At 42.2% G+C, this 17440-nt stretch overlaps 1 protein-coding gene across 3 annotated transcripts in view; it reads left to right on the top strand.

The window, feature by feature from the left end:
- NGLY1 (N-glycanase 1) overlaps positions 1-15923 on the top strand; it is a 66297-nt gene extending 50374 nt beyond the window's left edge. For 2 of the 3 annotated variants that reach the window (XM_005297083.4, XM_042840286.2), the window contains exons 10-12: positions 48-236; positions 6777-6954; positions 7453-8445. In XM_005297083.4, the coding sequence (XP_005297140.1) occupies positions 48-236; positions 6777-6954; positions 7453-7628 (543 nt within the window). In that variant the 3' untranslated portion in view covers positions 7629-8445. Of the gene's footprint in view, positions 1-47; positions 237-6776; positions 6955-7452; positions 8446-13720 lie in introns of those variants that run through there. The other variant, XM_005297085.4, reaches the window with a different exon arrangement.
- The last annotated feature ends 1517 nt before the right edge of the window (positions 15924-17440 follow it).

Below are 17440 nucleotides of genomic sequence, written 5' to 3'. Positions count from 1 at the left end.
TCAAATATATTGCAAAACACCAATGTATAGTTTTTGGTTTTGTTCAGATGAGAAAAGAAGTCATTTTTATTCCATCTGGGAAAGAGAAGACGTCTAAACTCTTCCACCTCAGTTACAATATAGTGGAAGATAGCTATACACGAGTTTCCAATAATAATGAAAAAATCACTGGCTGGGAGAAAGGTGTGTGGAAGACGGAGTCTCTATGGAGAAAGGTTGAAACGGATTGGAAAATGGTAAGGATTGCAATTAAAGAAATTTCTGTAGAATTTTCTAGATTATTAATAGTCCCAATAAAGTCTAATATTACTAAGCATATTTTGCATCAAATTTCTCTTAATGCTTAAGGATTCAGTTGGAGTTTCCAGATTTTACTGTCCCGCTTCAGATAAGATTGTTAACTGATATGAGAAATTGGAAATAAAGTCAGCTTGCCTTTCAGAATGGGATGACTGACTTCTCTACAGATAACAAGAACCCTGCTGGAACACTAAAGTTTATGGCCTCTCTTCCCCCTGTAAAAAGCAACAAAGAGTCCTGTGGCATCTTATAGACTAACAGATGTATTGGGGCATAAGCTTTTGTGGGTGAATACCCACTTCGTCAGATGCATGTAGTGGAAATTTCCAGAGGCAGGTATAAATATGCAGGCAAGAATCAGTTTAGAGATAACTAGATTAGTTCAGTCAGGGAGGATGATGCCCTCTTCTAGCAGTTGAGGTGTGAACACCAAGGGAGGAGAAACTGCTTTTGTAGTTGTCTAGCCACTCACAGTCTTTGTTTAATTCTGATCTGATGGTGTCAAATTTGCAAATGAACTGAAGCTCAGCAGTTTCTCTCTTTGAAGTCTGTCCTTTGAAGTTTTTTTGCTGTAGGATGCCTACCTTTAAAGCCTGGACCAATCTATATGGGAGGTCCACTTCCTAGACACCACGGTACAAATAAGTGACTGTCACGTTAACACCACCCTATACCAAAAACCCACCGACCGCTATGCCTACCTTAATGCCTCCAGCTTCCATCCCGGACATATCACACGATCCATCGTCTACAGCCAAGTGCTGAGATACAACTGCATTTGCTCCAACCCCTCAGACAGAGACCAACACCTACAAGAGCTTCACCAAGCATTCTCAAAACTACGATACCCGCACGAGGAAATAAGGAAACAAATCAACAGAGCCAGACGTAAGCCTCCTGCTACAAGACAAGCCCAAGAAAGAAACCAACAGAACTCCACTGGCCATCACCTACAGTCCTCAGCTTAAACCTCTCCAACTCATCATCAGTGATCTACAACCCATCCTGGACAATGATCCCTCACTTTCACAGACCTTGGGAGGCAGGCCAGTCCTCGCCCACAGACAACCCGCCAATCTTAAGCATATTCTCACCAGCAACCACACACCGCACCATAGTAACTCTAACTCAGGAACCAATCCATGCACACCATCATAGGACCTAACCAGATCAGCTACAACATCACGGGTTCATTCACCTGCACATCCACCAATGTTATATACGCCATCATGTGCCAGCAATGCCCCTCTGCTATGTACATCGGCCAAACTGGACAGTCCCTACGTAAAAGGATAAATGGACACAAGTCAGATATTAGGAATGGCAATATACAAAAACCTGTAGAACACTTCAACCTCCCTGGACACACAATAGCAGATTTAAAGGTAGCCATCTTACAGTAAAAAACTTCAAAGGACCAGACTTTAAAGAGAAACTGCTGAGCTTCAGTTCATTTTCAAATTTGACACCATCAGATCAGGATTAAACAAAGACTGTGAATGGCTAGCCAACTACAAAAGCAGTTTCTCCTCCCTTGGTGTTCATACCTCAACTGCTAGAAGAGGGCATCATCCTCCCTGATTGAACTAACCTCGTTATCTCTAGACTGAGTTTTGCCTGCATATTTATACCTGCCTCTGGACATTTCATTACATGCGTCTGACGAAGTGGGTATTCACCCACGAAAGCTTATGCTCCAATACATCTGTTAGTCTATATGGTGCCACAGGACTCTTTGTTGCTTTTTACAGATACAGACTAACACGGCTACCCCTCTGATACCCTTCCCCCTGTGTTTACATGGACACACACAATACTGCATGTATTAATAAGGAATACTTCTTTTCAAAGCGTCTAAATTGTTTTTTCAGCATTGGTGAAATAGCTTTGTAGTATATCATATCTCTTCATTGCACAGACAAAAAGGAAGAAATTCCTTATGCTAAACAGTACAGCTCCATCTGCAAGAAGGGAAAAAGCTGTCAGTTACCCAGATTATTGAAGACCCTGCCTAAACCCTTCCCATCTGCTGATACACTGAGCAACAGAAGGATCATGCACTCCAAATCTAAAGAGGGAGAGGAATTAAGGCTAATTAAGGCTAACTGGGGAAGGAGACATTTACTAGCAAACAACCCCCAAGTATGGAGCTGAGCATTCTATATTAGTGACTATTGTTTTGCTCTCCCTAACATCTTGTTAACCTGACAGCTCCCTCTGTCCAGTCATACCACCAACATAGGCCAGGCTTTGCCTCCTATCCACAATGGAAAATGAAGCTTACCAGAGAAGTTAATTTCACTCTGAAATTTGCTGTGCTGGCCCTGTATACAACAGCTTGTCAGAGCACCATGGGAGAACAGGATGGGGAAGTGCACAAAGAGGAAAGGAGAGAAAAAGCTAGAGGGGAAGATGAAGGGTAAAAGAAGATGCAGCAGAGTGGGATAGTGGAGGAAGAAGAACAGGGAAGAGTAAGAGATCAGACTAGGCACTCCCCAACCTTCCCACATCTACTAACAGTGTGGCTATACCTCCCACCTTCAGATACTCATATAATCAGCCTTCCAATTTTTGCCAGAAACGTATGGGCCAGGTGAAAAAACTAGCCACTAATCAGGGGAGTGTTCTGTTCAAATACATATATCTGCTGTTTTGCTCAGCTATCTACTCTGGGTATATGTAACAAGTGGAGTAGGGAGCACTGATTTGTGTGACGGAGCAAGAAGAGTTTACCAGCAGTAAGCAGCTCTTCCATGAAGTTGGAAGAATTGGGGGTGGGTAGGAGAACTGACCAGATACCCATCAGGCTTGTAGCTATGACGTGGCAGATCTATAGAATGCCACCTTGTGGAATGTTCAGTCTTTTAACTTGAGCAGATGTACAGCTTAAGAAGTTGGAGTCCAGCTAAACAGCTGTCCAAGAAAGTCTTCAGCCAGAGAAGCCTTCATAAAAAAAAATAAAAAGAAAAAAAATAGGTTCATCCTTTAATTTGGAATCAAGGGAGAGGAAACCAACAAAGGCTACCCAAAAGATACAGTTCTTCTTCGAGATCTGTTGCACATATCCATGCCAATTTAAGTGTGCAAGCACCCTGAGCACAGCTGTCGGAGATTTTTCCCCTAGTGGTATCCGTCGGCTTGGTGCTGGCACCCCCTGGTGCCACGTGCTCATAGCACCGGTATAAGGGGCCCCCGCCGAGCCCAAGCTCCTCGGTCCCTTCTGACTGCCCGTGCAGCTGTTGGAACTTCCCCTCTTTGTCTTGAGCAAAGTGGTTTAGTGGTTTCCACTATTTTTCATTGTAAATAGTTAGATTTTGATAGTTCAGTAGTTTCAGTACATTTAAGTAGTCATAGTTTAGGACTGGGACTCCTCTCTGTGCTTGGAGATGCGCTCTGTCCCTCCCCCGCTACTGGGACATGCCTCAGGCACCAGGGTTTAAACAGTGCTCTTCATGTGGCAAGCTTATGCCTACTAGTGACCCTCACTTGAGTTGTCCCAAGTGTTTGGGAGAATGTCATAGGAAAGAGCGCTGCAACATCCTCTGGGAACTTAAGCACACATGCAGAAAGACAGAGCAGCAAGGTTGAAAGTCCTACTTATGGAGTTGGTGTTGAGACCCGCCTTGGAGCAGAGATCAGACTTGGCACCGAGTATTTCAGCGTCAGTACAAAGTGCTCCGCTGGTGGCTAAGAGCTCTTGGCACTGGTCCTCCTCATTGGTACTGAAGAAGAAACATCGAGGCCACCGGGAGAAAACTTGCTTGCTGACACTGAAGGGAGACAAGCTAGCAGATTGGGATAGAGCGAGATCCATGCTGGGCCGCTCTCCATCCCCGGTATCGTGGCAACCACTGGCAGAGGCACCAGCGCCACAGATCCCATTAGCGCTCAACCAACCAGCTGGTTGGCACCGGGCAGACCAGTTTGCAGTGCTTTTGACCCCAGAAGCCTACACGGCTGCTATTGAGCTGATGACTTTGTCTATACCAAGCCCAGACGGGAGACAGGACGCAGCACCAATGGCGCCACTCAGTAGCGCCGCAGCATCAACCACCTTTAAGCCAGTTTCAAGACCTGCCTCCAGGGGGAAACTCCCTTCATTGCCTTGCCAGAGATGTCTCCACAGCACCGATCGGCCCCACCGTGGTCCTCCACCTCCACGTCATCTTCTTCATCGAGTCCGGACTCGGGATCCGACTATTCAAGACACCGGCACCAGAGGGAGACACTGCGTCAGCCCCCACAGACAGTGGTACCATTGGGCGTGCTGGGAGCAGGGATAACCCAAGGCGCCGGGCCCATGGCGTCTGGCACCCCTACAATGGGGCTTTTGGAACCTGTGGGGGCTTCCCCCAGGCCAAGGGACCAGCTCATGGTGCTCCTACTTGGTGCGCTCAGAGACTGTTGTGGCACCAGGGGCACACAGGGAAACTCTGAAGCCAACTCCCTGTACTGGTCCTGATGCCAGAGCGTGTCCCAGCACCATTGCCTAAGCAGGGATACTCCCTGGTACTGATGCCAGTATCAGAACCAATACCAGTACCCAAGTTCTTGTGCCTCAGGAAGAGGCTGCAGTGGACACTATGGCAGCGCACACCTCTTCTTCATCGTCTCAAGAGGACGAGCTCATGCTCAAGGGGCTCTCCCCGCTGCAGGATGACGTAAGGGCCCACCAAGACTTGTTAAAGTGGGTAGCCTCTAATCTTGGCAGGCAGAAGTTGTCAAGGAACCATCAGATGGGTTCCTAGACATTCTGTTGGCCGCAGCCCCTGCGAAGGTGGCCCTACCCTTACACAAATCCATTTTGGGACGTATTTAGGCCATTTGGCAGACTCCTGCCTCCATTCTACCCACAGCAAAGAGAACAGAAGGAAAATACTTTGTGCCCGCAAAAGACTGTGTGTTCTTGTTCTCTCATCCTTCTCTGGGGTCCCTCATTGTGGCGGCTGCCAACAAAAAGGACCGCAAAGGTCAGACAGGGTTTACTCCCAATCCAAAGGAGCCCAGGAAAATGGACCTTCTGGTTAGGAAGGCCTATTTGATGGGGGACTCCAGTTGAGGATAGCGAACCAGCAGGCATTGCTGGGTCGATATGATTACAACATGTGGGAAGTAATGAACAAAGTCAAAGACAAAGACAGACTTCCCCATGCTTGGTGGGGGCCCCTTATACCAGCGCTATGAATGCACTGCACCAGGGGGCACCAGCGCCAAGCCGACGGATACCACTAGGGGGAAAATCTCTGACAGCTGTGATCGGGGCACTCGCACACCTAAATCGGAATGGACATGGGCAACACATCTCGAAGAACAACAGTTACAAAAGGTAGGTAACTGTTTTTTAACGTAAAGCTAACTATGGATCTCAGTCCACAAGCTGTAGAGAAGAAATACCAACTGCAGTGCAAAGCAGAAAGATAAGAAAGGCAAACTGATGCAGGTAAAGTGGATTTTCTGATCCTCTATTTAGTATCCCAATTAACAGTAATCGCCATCTTACTTATATACTGCAGTGTTGTAAACGAACATGTCCCTGAGGTAAAACTTCATAGAAGTAGATCTGAAGAAAACTAGAATTTAATAGGCCAAATTCCCCCAGAACCATCTGCAGCACATGGTGCTAATAAGCACAATGAAAGGAGCAACCTAAGAACCTGTTCATCTAAAATCATCGGATTTTTAAAACCTTGTATCCTCAGGTTCTTTCTTACAGTCTACACTAACCATCTTCAAAAAAAAAAAAATTGCATTCATGGGTAAGAATGTAAACTGGATTTTATCCTTCTAGATTCAGACTGCTTGCGGTTCTTTCAGTAAAGGGTAGCAGTATATATAGGTAGCACAAATAAGGAGGTTATGTAATATAGGCAGGAAACTTCAGGTCTATTCAAGATATGCCAGCTGCTGGTGGCCCCAAAAGGATCATTACAGTGATAGGGATTGCTGGAATGTAGTGGACTCTAGTCATCCCCTCTTTGACTCCTGGCATGCCAAGGCCTAGAAAGGGTGGCACAAAGCCACCAGTTAAGTCCCACACATCTCTTTGTTTGTTTACACAGGCTTTCCCAGCCCATTTGCGCTACCATAGAAGGGCAAAGGAGCCAAAACAGGATGGAAAATCTGGCCCATTGTATTTATTTAAAAGCAGAACCCTACATATTTAAAACAGTATGAGTCTATGTCGCTAAAATACCATGCAGCACATTAAAGAGCTTCCCCTACTATTTCAATGAAGTAAACTTCACTGAAAATGTGCAGTTACCCAATATCACTGTAAAAACAGGAATAAGGTATTAAAAGGAGATTCTGTGCAAAGTTTTATTGTGTACAAACTTACTTTTCAATGACTTAAAAAACGTAATAAAGTTTTTTTACGCCAAGGTTTAGTGCCCTTATACAACAGTTAAAGACATTTCATTTGATCTATGCTCAGCATCCATCTTTCAATACCTTAACCATGATGTTTTTCCATTTAGGTTTATTTAGCCCGAAAAGAAGGGTCATCCTCTGCTTACATCTGCTGGAAGTTTGAGTGTGGGTCAGTTGATCTAAAAATAGACAATGTTTCCATTAGAACGAACAGTCAGACGTTTCATAGTGGAAGAATAAGGTGGAGATTGCGCTCCAACATAGCAGAAGTTGATCTGACTGGAGGTAAGTGTGAAATCTGATTGATTTTATTTTTAAATCATGTGGTATAAGTGCTAATGCAAATGCAATGCACTAGTACGCAGGGAAGTGGAGGTGGGAGAAACAATGTAAGCAATAAAGACTTTTCCCACTCAGGCTTTTTGCCAAGGATAAGGCAATATGTGAGAACAATCAATATATAACTCCAACCTGCCACATTTTTCCATATTTGGGGAAAATAAAATTAGGATCCAGCAAAACCTGACGTGGATACAGGAGATATATGGGCTCTTCAAAGCAGGGATTGTCTTTATATTTGTACATCATGTAGCAGAATGGGGCACCCAATCCTGACTGGAGCCTCTGGAGACTACCACAATACAAATAAAAATAATAATTTGATTATCTGCAAGTCAAACACTTTAATGTTCATTACAAATTGCCTCTTGAGCATGTATTCTAGCAACATAAATGATCTGTGGCAGAACTTTAATTGTTTGGGGTTTTTTTCTCCCCCAACAGATAAAATTCTTCGCTCCTATTCAGATTTCTCTGATGCAACAGAAGTTATTTTGGAAGCTGAACTAAGTGGAGGGGATGGTGATATTGCATGGCAGCACACCCAGCTGTTTAGAGAGAGCTTAAGTAACTCTGGAGAAAATTGTTTGGAGATAATTATAAAACTCATTGGTCTCTGAGAATCTAAACAGAGGAGAAATGCTATTGGCAACAGGGATTTATTGTATAAAATATGCTGTGGATACAATGTGAGGACTTGATTGTCAATTACCATAGTTCATACCGCTGGCATTTCTTTTCCCATTTGCCAGTTTTAATTTGGCCATCATGAAAATAATAAATTTTATACTATGGACCATAGAGAAACATTGGAATTTTCAAGGTTTTATTTTTGTGTAAACTTATAGCAAATATGGAAATGCCAAAGTAAAAACGTGTTTCATCCAAAACATGGAAATTAAGGTATTCAGAGTTACAACTGATGCTCCATCCTAAACTTGCTTCATAGTGAGAGGGGGAAATAATGATGGGAAAGCAAAACTGAGTGAGGAACATACAGCAGTTTTAACTTTGAATTTGGGGGCTGGTTTGTTTCACAATCTCTGCTGTTATTTGGAGTTAAAATTTGCACTTAGTTGTCTGGTAGGCAGCATGTGTTATGTTGTTTTTAATTTTAAAAGACTTGTATAAAGGATAATATTAGCCCCTAACATCTCCAGTGGTTAAATCTACATACTATTTAGGCATTTTAAAAGATACAATATTATTTTACATGATACACCAGAAAAGGAGCTTTGGATAAATATTAAGGCAGTTTTTAAAGATGGCCTAGATATATGTGTGTATTGGTCTAAGTAATAAACATATTTTGCAGTATAATAGTATACTGGGTAATACATTTATGTGAAAGTCATGTTCAACATGTACCTAGAAATTCTGTTATGGTCTATCATGTAAAATAAAAATTTAAAATTGATTAAAAACACATAATTTTTATCCTGGAAAATGCCTAGTTTGTTATACATATTTTATACTGTATAAATCCATATTTATTCCTTTTTATTAAGTTGCTTATTGAGCTGATAGATCATAATCACTTTTTAAGAAGCTATTATCTTGTGTCAGTCTGAGTCACATGCACCAGATTTGGTGCTAGAAGTAGAATCATAGAATATCAGGGTTGGAAGGGACCTCAGATGGTCATCTAGTCCAACCCCCTGCTCAAAGCAGGACCAAGCCCCAGACAGATTTTTGCCCCAGATCCCTAAATGGCCCCCTCAAGGATTGAACTCACAACCCTGGGTTTAGCAGGCCAATGCTCAAACCACTGAGCTATGCCCCACATGAGGTGCTTTTTCCCCCCTTGATGCATAAAAATTTTCAGACCATAGAATTCAGTTTTTAACTTTTTGCCCCAAACACAACCAACACTACAATTCAGGAGATCAAACTTCGATTTTCAGTCCTGGTCTAGCTCCATGGCCTGTTGTGGGCTGGGAGTGCTGTGGATGCAGTATAAGGAGCCACTGGAGATTGATTGCTTGATTTCAACAGCCTCCATGAACTATTAAGAAATTGTGTAACTCTGTCTCCTTCTCCTCTCCCTCCCCAAACACACAATCAAACAAACATCTGAATGACTGTGTTGGGATTTTAAAAAGTGATGGACTACCTTATTACCTGTGTAGTTATGCAAACTAAGAAGAGACTTCAGGATTTAAACTGATCATTTGTGGGGGATTATGAAGAGATACTCTGCACTCCCTATGTAGAGAACACTTGAGCAACTCAACACAAGTGAAATGCACAGAATTGCACCTAACAGAACAATATTAATATACACACATATACTCCCAAGCACACCTATTACAATGTGACATCATGCCTTGATTAACCTGTAGCTTCAAAGAAAAAAAAAATCAAAAAGTTCTAATAGTGAGGAATAAAGTATAAGACAGAGCTAAAGGGTAATGAAATAGTCCATGTAGAAAAAGGGTTTGTACAGAAGATAGGAGACTTCGAAAGAACTAATTATCAAGTAGAATCAATTGAAAATACTCAAAAGAAGAAGGAATAAACTGAGAGTAGAATATTCTACATTCTGCTTGAACAGCGGGAGTAGTAAGAATTACAAAGCTATGAGGAAAACTAATAGCAATGAGGATCTTATCAGTACACAGTAAAGAGGGGAAATAAATTGATTATGTTTGTGGACATGTTACAAGACCATTTCTCTATAAATTATGGGCTTCAACTCCCATTGAAGTCAATGGCAAAGCTCCCATTGACTTTAATGGCACTGAATCAGGGCTTATTATAAGGAGGATTGAAAAGGGTTTGCAATGTTTTGTAACACGAAAGATGACTGGTGATATAGAAGTGATGAAGCATCCCTACATCAGTAACTAATAAAAAGCAGAAATATTCCTTTACTGCAGGATGATGCTCAGGCAAACCAAAAATCACAGTTTCCTATAAAACAGACCCATAACAGAATGGGTTTGGAGGACCAAGTGTATTTTGGAGGGAGCAAAGCCTCACAACCTCCTTCATCTACGGAGGCAGACATAATCCGCAGAAGACTGCATACTCCTCTGCAGGTCTCCATTCCCCTGGTGAGCAAGAGCAGTGCAGTGTCACTCACAAAGGGCACACACTGAGAGTTAATGTTGAGTTACAAGAAAATCCTCAGCTTTCCCTGATGTCATGAATTGTTTTTAAACAACCTTAAAGAGATTTGCAATCACAGGAGTTAGTAACTTTGAACTTGGAACCTATTGCTTCTTAGCCCTGCATTTAGTCCACATTTAACATAGCTTTTTCTCAAGGGGCATTAGTAAGAGGAGTAGCCTTCTCCCCATCAATTAAGATTGATATCATTGTGATTGTTAGCCAAAATGGCTGCCTTGGTATTTCTGTGAAAATTTTTGAATAATCTCAATAATAAAATGTATAGCTAGATGTGGATTTCACAACCTAATTTAAATTTTGGAGCTCTTAAAAAACCCCAAACATATACTTATTTTTACAGAAAAATTAATGTGAAGACTCACCTAGTGCAAAAATTAATTGGCAAAATTGTTTGCAGTGTTGTAACCATGTAAATTTAGTCAGTTTTTACCAGATCTTAATTATGAGATTTGAGGATAAAACAAGTAAAGAAAATGTTCATGCCATATATTCTACTAGAAGTCAATAAGCAAGAAAAGACTATCTAGTGATACTGGATAATAAAACTCTTACTACTATGTAATCTTTGCTGCCTTGATAGGGTTGTTATTGCAAGTCAGAAATTGATACACAGTCCTCTCTTTTCAATATCCTAAATTTTATTATTATATTTTATATCTATAGATCTAGATAATTAGGTTACTGAAAAGAGGGTTATTAGGAATTCCAGAAAACCCTAACCATACTTGGTAATTGGGTAAGCAGATAGTGGATCAGATTTAATATTAGTAAGATGAAAGTAATGCCTGCTCAGTTTTCACACACAATTTTGGACTCTGGGTTGGCCAGACCATCTCAGGTTAAAAACAGTGGCTATGGAGGGAGTCATCCACTCAAAGCAATGCAGCTTTTAATGTGCACTATTAAAATGTTTGAATGAAGTGAGGAGATTTAAAATATTGTAGTCCTCGTTAATCAACAATACATTTGCAACTCAAGTATTACTTTCATTTTGATTATAGCAATAGCAATCAGTAGAAATACTTATTTTAGGAAAGACTTGATGAGGGAAACCCAAAGATTAAATACAAGTAAAATACAAAAGTTACACCTCTACCTTGATATAACACTGTCCTTGGGAGCCAAAAAATCTTACCGCATTATAGGTGAAACCGCGTTATATAGAACTTGCTTTGATCCGGCAGAGTGCGTAGCCCCGCCTCTCCGGAGCACTGCTTTACTGCATTATATCAGAATTCGTGTTATATCAGGTCGCGTTATATCGGGGTAGAGGTGTATATTGAACTCCCTCTTGTGTCCCTGAAGTACCCTTTGTAAGGTAGAATAGGTTGAACTCTTTAGCAAATACATTCTTTTAAATGACCTCTTTTTCTGATCTCCATTTCAGTGCAGATCAATTTTTATTAAAAAGGCCATTTTTTTTTTTTTACTTAAATGCCAGTTTCTTCCTGTGACAGCACTTGCTTTCTTTCATCAATGATTCCTTGACAAAACCTTATGCTAGAGTGGACTTAAAATATTGTAAGGTAAAAAGGTTCCATGCTGTGAAGTGCTTCAAAAGTATGGGTATCAATTTGTGACGACTGTGGTATGTGTTCTTGATTGAGTTAAATGGGGAAATTGTTAGGCCATGTGTAGATGGAAGTCACCATTTACATGGCTTTTTAAGAGTTTGGGGTGTGAACAGAAAAAAAAATACAGGTTCCAATGCTGCAAGGCCAAATCATAATATATGTAGGACCTCAACCTATTACAGACTCTATGTAATTGTGTACAAAAATGAATATATAGCTACATAGCGTACCTACACTGCCTTCAAAGCATCATGGAAATGTAACAAAAGTAATGTTTTCAAACAGGTTCTTCTGATAAGCACAAAAATAGCCAAATTAACACTTGCAACATAATTTTAAATGCCATTGCTACTCAAAGACTTACATGAGCAACCTGAATAGAAAGTCCCTCTCTCTTGGATAGTATTTGCCTTATTGGTATGACATATCTCTTTACAGCTGATCATAATATGTCTTTTTGTGTTAAAATACAATATTAACAAGGTTGGGCTGTGGAATTACCAGTCACTTGTGGCCACCAAAGAAATAACAAAAAGTAATATCTTGCATTGCTGTAAGTTCCTAGGATATCCGCATCTGATCCATGATCTGAAATCATGGTCCACGGATATCCACATCCGCCAATGTGGATATCCGCAGATTTGCAGGGCTCTACTTGCCAGGTGCACTGTACGTGAAGGGAGCCCATTGCAGGCAATAAGAAGATAAGAATCGCCACACTGGGTCAGACCAATGGTCCATCTAGCCAGTCTCCGACAGTGGCCAGAACCAGATGCTTCAGAGGGAATGAACAGAACAGGGCAATTTTCAGTGATCCATTTCTTGTCATCCAGCACCAGCTTCTGTCAGTTGAAGGTTGCATCCCTGACCATGTCAGCTAATAGCCATTGATGGACCTATCCTCTATGAGGTTATTTAATTATTTTTTTAACCCACTTGTATTTAGGTTGTCTGTGCATTGTGTGAAGAGGTACTTCTTTTTGTTTGTTTTAAACATTCTGCCTATTATTTCATTGGCTGACCCCTGGTTCTTGTGTTATGTGAAGGGGTAAATAATACTTCCTTATTCACTTTCTCCATACCATGATGATTTTGTAGACTTCTATATCATCCACCCTTAGTTGTCTCTTTTCTAAGATGGACAGCCTAAATCTTGTTTCTCTCTCCTAGCTGTTCTATACCCCTAATCATTTTTGTTGCCCTTCCCTGTACCTTTTCCAGTTCTAATATATCTTTTTTGAGATGGGGTGACTAGAACTGCATGCGGTATTCAAGGTGTGGGTGTCCTTCACTCGCTCCAGGACCTGCCGCTGAAATGTCCCGAAGATGTGGAGCGGAAGGATGTGGAGCGGGTGAATTTAAATAGGGGCATTATGATATTTTCTGATTTACTATCTATGCCTTTCCTAATGGTTCCTAACATTCTATTAGCTTTTTTGACTGCCACTGCATATTTTTCAGAGGACTGTCCACAATGACTCTCTTAAGTGTTAACAGCTCATTTAGACTACATCATTTTGTATGTATAGCTGGGATTATTTTTTCCACTGTACATTCATTTGCACATATCAATATTGAATTTCATCTGCAATTTTGTTCCCCAATCATCCAGAAGGAGACCTTCTCCCGTTGGTGTGGTTAATCCACCTCCACGGTAGCTATGTTGATGGGAGACATGCTTCTGTTGAAATAGCGCTGTCTACACTGGAGGTTAGGACAGTATAACTATGTCACTCAGGGGTGTGGATTTTTCACACCCCTGAGAGATGTAGTTATTCTGATGTAAATTTGTCATGTAGATGTGTCCTTAAATGCTCACATAGAGAAGCAGGCGGTCCTCTAAAGTAGAAATGACGCCTGCTGATCCTGAATGATGTTTTGTTGCCTTTACATATTAGGCAACAGTAAAAGCTTTTTCCACACATTGGTTCAGAATGAAATACACTCCAAATTCTGAACATCAGGAAATACAGAACACTGAAAATAAACTATGTTTGTCTCCTCAGTACAATGACATGAAAACAGGCACTCAGACTGTATGTACCCTCGCTGAAACCTGGAAACACCCATCAGCAGAGTTCTGACAACATGAAATGAAAACCAATGGAAATTCCCTTGAAGGCCAGTGATGAGGACAGTCAGCTACCAAGAGTCCCCCATCTCCCTCCCCGCCCACATTTGTGGCAGTGTTACTGTCTCCTGACAGATGTTCAGTTAATGTATTAGTAGATCATTAATGTGGACCAGCTTCCATATTGGAATTGTATAGCCTCATATTATAATAGGGTTAGGAGCGAAGGGTCTAAACTGTGGGTGAGGTTGAGAGAATAAAAATAGTCATTGTTGACTTGGCAGAAACCAAATCACAATATCTTTACTTAACACCTGCACTCAAAATGATGGAACAGGGATTGTATGCTAACTAGACAGATAATGAGAGGAACACCATCAACTCTCATCTAGCACTTTACAAATGCGGGTAAGTATCACCCCTATTTTAAAGATGAGGAAACTGAGGCACGTGTAGAAGTGATTTACGCAAATTCACACAGCATGTTAGTGGCAGCAGCAGTAGCAGAAACTGATCTGATGACCTAGCCTCTGAACGACATGGTCTAGTTCTCACACTGTGGTGACTTCTTATTACAGACAACAAAATACAATATACAACCAAACAAAATATCAAATTTGAGATGCTACCCTAGACTCCCTTAAATTCTCAAATTTTCTCACACTGCACAGTCAACCTGTGGAACTCCTAGCCAGAGGATGTTGTGAAGGCCAAGACTATAACAGGGTTCAAAAAAGAACTAGATAAATTCATGGAGGATAGATCCATCAATGGCTATTAGCTAGGATGGGCAGGGATGGTGTCCCTAGCCTCTGTTTGCCAGAAGCTGGGAAATGGGCAACAAGGAATGGATCACTTGATGATTACCTGTTCTGTTCATTCCCTCTGAAGCACCTGGCATTGGCCACTGTCGGAAGACAGGATACTGGGCTAGATGGACCTTTAGTCTGACCCAGTATAGCCGTCCTTATGTTAATATTCTTCATTAAAAGGTAAGGAGTTATGCATGCACAATGAGAGGTGAATGTAGCCTTCAATTCACCAGCTACACACACCAGTACATGGATGTCATGACTCAGAGATGAAAAATCTTAACACCAAAGAAGCCACAAAGTTAAAAGCCAGGTATCTGACAATTAGGTTCGCTCAGTGATGCAGCTGTGCAACTATAAGAGTTGGCATGTTACGGAAGGGTGACCAAGTTCTTTCTCAAACATGCTGAGTCAGAAGTTATAAACACAAAACAACTTTTCCTGGAGTCCTTCCATGATCACACTGTTATTTATTGTACAGTTTGCCATGCTGACTGAAGCACATCATCTCCATGATATATGGGAACCGTAGTGAGATCAGTGATGCAGAAAGAAACCCAGTGGAGATTTTACCCAGCTCCAAGTTACCGGTCATTGGTGAAGCTTGGTGTGCCAGAATATACCAGTATTCACACCCTATACGCTATTGTCAAAATTTTTGTACAAGCCATGTCTTGTGAGGTATCATTTAAAGACTCAATTTGCTGACCAGTAATATCATGATAAAATGCATGTAGCAGCATTATATTTGAAATTATAAAAATAAGCTGAAATCATGACTAAAAGTATGTTTTTCAGATAAGTCTGGGGAGTGGCTAAACCAGTTCCTCAGAGACAAAGGGCAAGCTGATGCCTCAGCCAGGTATAAACAAGGCTGATGGGCCATTACCTGCTAAGTGGCCATTCTTTGTCAGGAAAGGGAGTAGAAGCAAAAATCTACATCTTAGCAAAGAAACAGCATGGAGTTCCCTTCCACATAGACTGCCTGTCGTCATGCTTCAAGCTGAAAATGCTTCTCAGAGGGGTGACAGGACTACAAAAGAAGGGGCAGATACCCCTTTCTCCCTACCCATCACATTCGCTGCCCCTAAAAAGACAAAGAAAGCAGTCGGACTCTAGGGGAGGGGTTCTGACCTAAAGAGTTTGGTCAGTAAGACTGCTGAAAGCATGTGAAACTTTGCTTTGAATCCAATATAGTTAGGTGAGGCACAAGTAAGCATTTTATCTTTATTTCGCTTGTAACCAGTTCTGACTTTTATGCCTCATTATTTGTACTCACTTAAAATCTCTCTTTTTGTAGTAAATAAACTTTATGGTTTTATCTAATCCAGTGTGTTCAAGTTAGACTGTCTGGGTAACAAGTTGTATGCATATTACTCCCTTAAAGGAATAATGGACTTAATATAGTTATACTGTCCAGGAGAGGGCTGGGCAGTACAGGACATAAATTTCTGGGGGGAAATCTGGGACTAGGAGTGTGTTGTGGTCACCCTGTGGTAATCTTGTAGGCTGGTAAGAGCCGAGGTCTGGCTGGCTGACTGCAGCATACATAGTCACAGTTGGGAGCAACTTACATGGTGGAGGCTATAAGGAGTCCAGGTTGGAGGCTACAGTAGCAAGGCATTGTAAAGGGCACCCCAAGTGTCAGGGCAGGGGTGACACAGCTACACATTAGTCTGGATTGCATCCTGGTATGTATCATTTAGATTGAACTTTTTGTCTTTCAGCAAATAGAAAGGTATTTGACAATGAACAGAAATCAGAGAAAGGCACCATGTAGGAAAAAAACCCTGTGTCTTAGGGTACGTCTTCACTTACCAGAGGGACCGGCGGCAGGAAATCGATGTTCTGGTATCGATTTATCGCGTCTGGTTAAGACGCGATAAATCGATCCCGGATCGATCCCGGAAGTGCTCGCCGTCGACGCCGGTACTCCAGCTCACCGAGAGGAGTACGCGGCATCGACGGGGGAGCCTTCCTGCCGCGTCTGGACCCGCGGTAAGTTCGGACTAAGGTACTTCGAATTCAGCTACGTTATTAACGTAGCTGAATTTGCGTACCTTAGTCCGAAGTGGGGGCTTAGTGGGGACCAGGCCTAAGTCCACACTAGCTGGGGCATACATTTCTAATTCACACTAGAATGTTGTGCACTAATTGGCCTCTGTGGATCCTTTAACACACACTAAGGTGTTTTTAGTGCATGCCAACAGGGTCTATACAGGGCTGTTGGTGCACAATACGCAGGGCCGGCGCTTCCACTAGGCGACCCTATGCAATTGGCTAGGGTGGCAGGATTTGGGGGGCGGCATTTTGCTGCCCTCGGTGGAAATTTGGCGGCGGGGGGTCCTTCCCCTCCGGGTCTTCGGCGGCAGGTCCTTCACTCGCTCCAGGACCTGCCGCTGAAATGTCCCGAAGATGTGGAGCGGAAGGATCCCCGCCGCCGAAGACCCCAGGCCCCCTGAATGTTCAGAGAAGGAGCGCTGCCACCTAGGGCGACAAAAACCCTGGCGCCGCTCCTGGCAATATGGTGGTGCTCATTAAAATTTACACCCCAGCTTCAGTGGACTAACGCATCAAGATAGAAGCCCAAAGGACGGACACACACACACACACACCCCCCCCAAACAAACAAAAACAGCACACACTGAAAAGGAGAACACAAAGCAAAGAAAAGATATTCAGAGGGACATAGAAAAGTCATTCCAGAAAGACAACCTTTAGACTTGATCATGCAAGATCTGGAGCACCCTGAACTATCCTGGTCAGCAGCTTGCAGGATAAGGCCTTTAAACAGAAAAGAAATCACCCTACTTCACCACTACCCTTCCTAAAGATAAAAGACA

This window comes from Chrysemys picta, chromosome 2 (genome assembly GCF_011386835.1).
Source record: "Chrysemys picta bellii isolate R12L10 chromosome 2, ASM1138683v2, whole genome shotgun sequence".
Classification (NCBI taxonomy): domain Eukaryota; kingdom Metazoa; phylum Chordata; order Testudines; family Emydidae; genus Chrysemys; species Chrysemys picta.
The sequence above is the reverse complement of the archived record's forward strand: the minus strand, read 5'-3'. Positions and strand labels throughout refer to the sequence as shown.